The following is a 7,848-nucleotide window of genomic DNA, read 5'->3' on the forward strand; positions in this document are numbered from 1 at the left end:
GAAAGGAGTAGGATGATGACTCTCTCAAACATTGTCTTTTGTATTAACCCCAAAACAAAAAAACGAATGAGCAAAAAAAAAACTTAGATGAGGAATATTAACAGAAGATGTTAGCTAAGGGTCTTGGCTCTCTCTATATATATATATATTCAAAGTAGAGAAGAAAGGTTTTCAGATTCTGATTTCATGCGTTTTGAAGTTTGAGTATCCTTGACAGAAGAATCATCATGACTTGATGATGATGTATCAATGTTTTCTTCGACAAGCTTTCTCTTGTTAGAAAGGCTTCTTAAGGTTTTGCATTCCTCAGCTTCGTTTCTCATTATAAGTTGTTTTATTCGCTTTACATCTGCTAGTTTCACCGGTTTCAACAGGAACTCCTCTGCTCCTTCCTTGAGACATCTGTAAACAAGAAGGAGATTATTAGCCTCAATAGTTTAATATATGATCTGATTTGCATGATTATTATACATTAAACGATCACTTACTCTTCTATACGAGGTAAGATGTTCTCAGATGACATAATCACTACTGGTACTTCTCTGAATGCAGAGGACTCCTACAAACATCAAAAAAGGAGTTTTGTATGAGCATCACAGAAGCTTTTAATTCAAGTTTTTACACAGATTAAAAATTATTATTGTTACCTTAATCTTCTTGAGGAGATCATAGCCTGTTAGTCCTGGCATTGAGTAATCCGTCACTATCAAATTCACCTTCAAATCCTGTTATAAAACGAATCACAGAATTGTTAATAAAACCATACATACTTGAACAAGGTCAGATCTTATTACGAAAAGAATAACTAAAAAGGCTGATCTATTTTGAAATATGTATGATCATAAAGACAAGAAGCAAGAGCAAAATTATATCTCTCTTTCTTTCCTTAGTAACAAAACAGATTTGTAGATAACCAAAAATAAAAGGGAAGAAATTTTTATGAATAACCTTGAGATTAGAAGCTCCTTTGTCTCCATCTAAGCCAAGATACTGCAAAGCTCTAGTTCCACTCTCTACAGTCGTCACTGAGATAACAAAAAACAAGAAGACACTCATAAGTAAGGAGAAAAAAAAACAGAGGAAAGTTCAAAGCTTTTTATAACTAACCATAAAAAACAGAGCTGAGTGAGCTAAAGAGAGACTTTTACCTTTACAAGAAGAGATTCGAAGCAACCTCTCGATGACTTTACGATCGACAATACTATCATCAACAGCGAGAACATGTAACTCCGGGGGAGTAACAGTTAAATCTCCACCGGCGGGAATCTCCATCCTCATAACATCACCGACCGCCATTGTCAAACTCAGAAGAAGTAAATAGGTTAGGAGGAGAAAAGAAAGAAAGAAGAGGTATGGATTTGGATTGAAGACAAAGGAAACTAAAGAAATCAATGTGATAAAAAGGAAGAAAGAAAAAAAAGTTAAGGTTAGGTGGACATAAATATGAAAGAGGTGATGGATGGATTGGATGGTGGGGTTTTACTAAGTAAGTACTATAGAGAAGAGATTCGGAAGATCGGATCTTGCGGGTAAGATCTTTGAAGAGGAAACAAAATCTTACAAAAATAAATAAATTGGGTCAAGTGTTTTTGATGTTATGTGTTTGGGAAGTGTCAGAACAAAAATAAAAAAAAACCAAAGGGAATGGTTTGTGTCTTCAAAGGTCAATATCTTTGGGCACCGAATCTTTTTTAAGATTTCAAAGATCTTTGTTTGGTCTGTTTCTTTCAATCCGACAGCGTACAACTCCCTCCTTTACGTGGGAACTTTCCTTCTTCTTTTAGTAATTTTTTTACTTCTTTTTTTTTTTTTTTTTTTGGTTCGTTGTCTACTATACTTCTAGTTGTTGTTGCCTTACTCAAATATTTTGCATTGTTTATCAATCTCTAAACCAGTGGATATTGCTAAATCAATCGACTTTTATTGATTCTAATCTAATACTACTACTAAAGAAGTTTAATGATTAACATTGTTATATGTATCTTTTTGTGAGGATAATCATATAGTATTACTTCTTTAGTTAGTGATTCATCAATACTCTACTAAATTTATATATGAACAATGGCATGATGTCGATATCAATATATAACTCTGATTATACTATTCATTTAATAACGTAGTCCACCACTTGTGATCAGGATATTTTTTGGGTTAAATTATTACGAGGTTATCTTAATTTTTTTTTGGCGACAAAAGAGACATTTTTTTTTAATCTATTGTTGACATCGTTTTCAGTTGAGTTTCCTTTATTAAATTGAATTTTATTTGTATGCAATAAAGGCGCTCTGTTTAGTGGACCATTGTGTGATTTTGTGAAATCTCTTTTGCTTTTGGACAAAATCTAGAGAGAAAAATATGGACAAAGTATTTTCGGGTGGATCCTTTTGTCTCAGTTTTAATATTTTGTAGCCAATTGCAAGATGGCTTAAATGCAACAACAGGACATTATATTTGGTTTGAGATTAGTAAAAACAAATGCAATGTCGGTATGTATATGTAAATATTCCGCCTGTAGCACGGATCGGTTCTAGTCTTATATTATATAACTAGATTAGATTAGGATCTATGCTAGAGCACAAGTTGAAATTTCTTTTATATGATTGTTTTTAATATAATTTATATAATTGTTTTTAATAGTTTTTGGATAAAATATTATAGGATCCGTGCTAGAGCACAGATTGAAATTCCTTCCATTGTCATTTTTATTTTTTGTGTTTTCGGTATGAGTATGAGCAATGTATTCTGGTGAAAGGAGATTTGCATGATTTATATAGAAAGTTTGGAAGATTCTCATTAAAATTTTATTTTCAATTGTAGAATAAGATATCGGAAATCCCGATTAAGTGCGATAAATTGCCAAGATTTTATTCTTTTTTATGGTTCACAGTATATTTTTATTCTCTTTAATAAGTTGGTTAACAATGTGGTCTAGCAATAAAATCTGCCGAAAATAAATTTGAAATATTCTCTTTAAGATCTTTGGAAACAATGTGCTCTAGCAATAAAAGTCTTCCGAAAATAAATTTCAGTTGCATCCACTATTTATCTTGTAACCAATTAGTTTATAAATTTGGAATATTATCTTTAAGATTTTTGGAAACAATTAAGGTTGCATCCACTATTTTAATGATAACCAATTAATCTATCAATTAATCTATAACCTATTTGTAACCAGCTTATTAAAATTATATAGTCTATAAAACAATGTTGTGTATTTCCGTTTTATTATAAAGGGGATATATCAAAATAGATATGAGATGTAATTGATCGAAGGAACAACATTGAATTGAATCGAAACCAATATTAATCGTTAATATTGTTGTTACTTGATTAAAAACAGAAACAAAGTTTGAGTTATTTTTTAGAATGCATCTATGAATGAACACATCAAAGATGAGAGACTCAAGCGAGTTTTCTGCTGTTACTTGATTAAAAATAACAGAAACAGAACCTAAAGATCACCTAGGTGATTAAACACTGAATAAAGACAGTTTCCGTAGATGTAATTGGCTTGACCAGCAAGATTGGGAGCAGCACCATTAGAAGGACTTACCTTTTTTAGATACTCATATTTTGGTTTTTTTATTATTATTATATCTTTTATTTTTTTAAAAGTGCATTTGATAATCTTTGAAAAATGTATTTTAGGAGAAAGTAATGGGGAATGAGTATCCATACTTGAAGAATAAAAAAATGATTGTACAGAAAATGGATGATGAAAAATGGTATATACATTATGAAATAGAGATATTGATTCGTTTTGTAATGAACAAAGAGTGATGGGTAAGTCTTTAGAAAATAGGAACCAAGAGAATTTGCAATTTTTTCTGATTAGATTTTCATAAAAACCATTCTTACAATACTTTGATTTGCTTACCTTAGTAATCTCATGCATTGTATTTTGGTTACAAGTAATGAGTTAGTAATCTAATTGCAAACTATACAAAGAAATTACAAATTTGCTAATATAATATTGTCGGTGAACTACTTTCAAATAGTCTATACCATTCCTTGCAATTTTTCGTTTCCTTAATTCTACTGCAGTGAAATTTTGGTCTCAAAGATTTTGTAATTTTTTTTCTTCTATATCATTAGGCATATGGATCAATGAAGAATGATTTAGGCATGAGTTGTCCACGATTTAAACTTGTGTAAGACTCATTTTTTGTGCTCCATCTAGAGCATGTAGAAAACCTTTTTGCATTAAACCATATATATTTTTGTTCAAGTTTCGATTTTTATTTGGTCATATTAATTGAAATGCAATTGTTCCGGTTTATTTCTGGTTTATTTCAGTAACATAGATACATTGTTCCGGGGGGACACTTATCTGTGACACGTGTCATTAGCTGAATTGATAACTTTTTCTTTCCAGATGGAAGGGACTAAAATTAGAAGAACTCCATTATAGAAAGAAGAGAATCTCTAAATTAAGGCAGACGCAAGCTCAATATGTCTTTCTACATGGCCGCGAAGATCTCTCTGTTTCCCATTGTCGCCGTTGCTTCAATGAAAGCAGAGTGGAGCTCGAGAGAAAAATGCTCCGGTTCGGCTGGTCGAGTCTACAGAGCTGCACTTCAAGCTGGTATTGATCACAAGCTTGCTGATGCTGTTGGTCTCACTCTTGGTCCTAGGGATATTACCAATATCTCTTTCACTTTCAACCTCTACCTCTCAATGTGTCTGTACAAATTTTTGCTCTCTTTTTTGCCGTATCTTGGTGTCTTCATTTGCTATCTTAAGGGAGAAACGTTGTGGTGGATTAATTTGGTAGTCTCAATGCACTGAACGATAGAGTCACCATTACAACACTTATTAAGTGGCCTAATGCCATAGAATATGCTGTGTTTTATATTAAAATCAGTTTCATAGTAGGTGTTTTATTTTTATTTTATTTTCAGTGGTAGCTTCCATCTCTGCTGGAAATGAAGAGCGTAAAGGAACAATGATTGTTGATGCCATTGACAAAGTTGGATGTGATGGTAGTTTGTCCATTGAATCATCCTATCCTCTTTTGAGACCATGGTCGAGTAGAAGCGGTAATGGAGGTCTGTGTTTTTTTCTTTTGTGTTTACTTAATTTACTGCTCCATTCTAATTTGACCCAATGGCTAACTTTGATATCTTTCGTTGACTTACAGAATGACGACAGAAGTTACATCTCACACTCGTTTTGTAAAAACCATGAGTGATTACTAGAGTGAGATTGAAAATGCTAGGGTGCTTATCAAAAGACATCATCCCCATTTTGGAGGAGGCCACTCAGCTTCGAGCTCTTATTGCAGAGGATGTTACAGGTGAGGCCTTACCAACCCTTGTTGTGGAAAATCTCTGTGATTTCCTCAATGTTGGCGCCGTTAAAGCTCCAGGATTTGGAAAAAAAAGGAAGGCTATTATGCTTCAGGATATCGCTATCTTGTATGTGGAATTTGATTCGGTTGAGTTTTCTTTATCTTCTCTTTCTTCTGGTCTGAACTGGCTATCTTTTTTGTATGTTGTTTTCCAAGAGCTGAGTACCAAGCTAGTGACATAGGCTTGCTGGTCAAAACAAAACTACTGATCAAATGGGTATTGCCAAGGTCACAGTTAGCAAAGATTCAACTACGCTTATTGCAGATGCAGCCAGGATTATCCAGCTTAAGGAAAAAGTATTCAAGACGGATTTTGTGTGTATGACTCAGAGAAGCTTGCTAAGAGAGTCGCTAAACTATGGTGGTGTTGCTGTCAGTTAAGTCGAGCAGCAACTGAAACGGAGCTTGGGGACCATGAGCTGAGCTCCCTGTCGGCGATGCGGGAAACATGACTTTAGCGAATGGGAGCTCCGGTTGGGGTGCAACGGGATGAATGATGCATATGAGAATGAGTGAATCTGTTGGAAGCTGGACTATTGATCCGGCAAAAGTGACGAGGTGTGCGCGCTTCAGAATGCTCTGCTTCGGTTGCGGACTTGCGGGAATGGTACTGACCCTCTCAGGCCAGTGTTGCCAGTTGGGGACAAACCGAAACTTAGGCTCCTCTTCAGAGGCTCATGGTGTAATGATTAATGAATGAAACACACAACATTTGATCTTCTTAGCATATAGTGTATGTGGGAAATGAGTAGTTATTTGGTAACGGTGACGAGGAATAATTATCTTAAGAGGAAATTTTACAAATCTCTTTAGAAATATTTATATTCATGTTTGAAAATATTATTCAAAACAATTTACTGTATATAGTTTAATTAGTTCGATATCCCATCCCTTAAATCTTTGAAACTTCTTCGGACGTAAACCATAATTAATGTATATCATTTTAACTACAATTTATATAGTGACATTAAATATTGACTTATAATACATGTTACCGTATGTCTCAAGTTAATAGCAACAGTAGTAATTAGCCGTTTTAATTATTAGTTTTTTTAATAAAAAAATAACTGATAACGAAATCATAAACCCTATATAAACCCGTAGTGGCTGTTAAAGAGAGACTCCTGAATCCTCTGAAAGTGGACGAAGAAGTACTTTCTTGAAATCCAGAAACGAGAACTCTGAGATTCTTCTGTAGCGATGATGGCGACGAACAAGTGTAACCGATGTGGTTCCAACACCAATCTGGGGTTAATCAACTGCAGGCACGAGAGGGTTTGCTTGAAATGTGCCAAATCAATGGCGGAAAGGAAAGAACCGTGTCGCTTTTGTGGAGTTGCATTCACCATTCTGCATAAGGTAATCTTTTGATGACGATCGATTTTGTCGTATCTTTCTTTCTTTCTTCCCAAGCTCGAAACCCTAACAAAAGTCCATGCCATGCCAACGTCGCAAATCAGGAATTTGCTGTTCGTCTTTGCTCGGCCGACGATAAGAAAAAGTACTTCGCTGCTGCATTCAAGAATGGTCCTCCGGATTTCGCAAACGACCATCAATGGTCTCTGGTTAAACAATCGCAATCTTCTGATGCTAATGCTATCGACGCGGAGGTGATGAATAAGGATCCGTGGATCTTGGAGAATCAAGAAGGCATCAAGTACAAAGGGAATCTTGTTGGCACATCGAAACGCTTTTTCTTAGAGGAGGAGGATGATGGTTCTTCTGTGCTTATTCCGTGTGATCATTGGTATGGACGAAGAAGATGATCGATGCTTCTTCTTTCTTTCTTTTCTTGGGACGATGATGATAAAAAAAAGTAAGCTAAGTAGTGTTCTTGGAGTGACATTCTCGCTTTTCTTGGTTTTGATAGGTTTGGGTTTGATCGAGTTCCTCCTCCCGGTACTCAGCTGCGTACGACTGAACAAGCAGAGCAGATAATGGACAAAAAGCGTAACCGAACTGAAGAGACGATTCAGAAACGCATCAATAAGCGCATGAGGAAGACGGGCCAGATCATAAAGCCAACACCATCCACATCCACATCCACCGGTGAAACAGCTGAGAAAGGTACGTAAAACCCTGTTTCAATGAATCTGTTTCGTTCCTCTCTTCAAATTTTCTCTCTACTTTAACGGGAATATATGTCTTGTTGTAGGAGAGCCCTGGGATCACGACGCAAGATTCTCGGATGACGAGGATATGGATGTTGGCACCGATAGCGATGAAAGTATTTCTCGTCCAAGTGCAATCAAGGTAAAATTAAGTACTGTTTCTCTCTCTCTCTCTCTCTCTCTCTCCCCTAATGCTAGAAATGATTTAGTTCGTAACGTAATTAGAGGAAATTAAAGAAGGCCTGATGAGCATGCATGGGTGTTGTGAATATAGGAGTTTGAAGAAAAAGACAATGAGGCTTACCTTAGCAATTCTGGAAGAGACCTGAAGAACATAATCCGAAAGTATGATCAGGATGGATCTGATAAAGATGATGGACAAGGAAG

General features: G+C 35.3%; 3 protein-coding genes across 4 annotated transcripts; 2 read left to right on the top strand and 1 right to left on the bottom strand.

Moving 5' to 3' along the window:
• Positions 21-1,588, bottom strand: LOC104756246 (two-component response regulator ARR7). The gene is made up of 5 exons (XM_010478804.1): positions 1,149-1,588; positions 949-1,025; positions 648-725; positions 489-559; positions 21-402 (listed from the first exon to the last, which is right to left on the bottom strand). The coding sequence occupies exons 1-5, from the start codon at positions 1,294-1,296 to the stop codon at positions 150-152; spliced, it is 627 nt and encodes a 208-aa protein (XP_010477106.1). The 5' UTR covers positions 1,297-1,588; the 3' UTR covers positions 21-149.
• On the top strand, positions 4,392-6,133 carry LOC104756247 (60 kDa chaperonin 1-like). Of its 2 annotated transcripts, XR_002036215.1 has the most exons (4): positions 4,392-4,585; positions 4,902-5,048; positions 5,141-5,417; positions 5,507-6,133. XR_002036215.1 is itself a non-coding variant. In XM_010478805.2 (3 exons), exons 1-3 carry the CDS (start codon positions 4,453-4,455, stop codon positions 5,143-5,145), a joined length of 285 nt encoding a protein of 94 aa, XP_010477107.1. In that variant the 5' UTR covers positions 4,392-4,452; the 3' UTR covers positions 5,146-5,474. The 2 variants fall into 2 exon arrangements, 1 of the variants encoding a protein (XP_010477107.1); XM_010478805.2 differs by lacking the exon at positions 5,507-6,133 and having other exon boundaries at positions 5,141-5,474.
• Positions 6,554-7,425, top strand: LOC104759293 (transcription initiation factor IIF subunit alpha-like). Its single transcript, XM_010482236.2, has 3 exons — positions 6,554-6,709; positions 6,811-7,097; positions 7,221-7,425. Exons 1-3 carry the CDS (start codon positions 6,554-6,556, stop codon positions 7,423-7,425), a joined length of 648 nt encoding a protein of 215 aa, XP_010480538.2.

Source organism: Camelina sativa, chromosome 17, assembly GCF_000633955.1.
Source record: "Camelina sativa cultivar DH55 chromosome 17, Cs, whole genome shotgun sequence".
In the NCBI taxonomy this organism is placed as follows: Eukaryota; Viridiplantae; Streptophyta; class Magnoliopsida; order Brassicales; family Brassicaceae; genus Camelina; species Camelina sativa.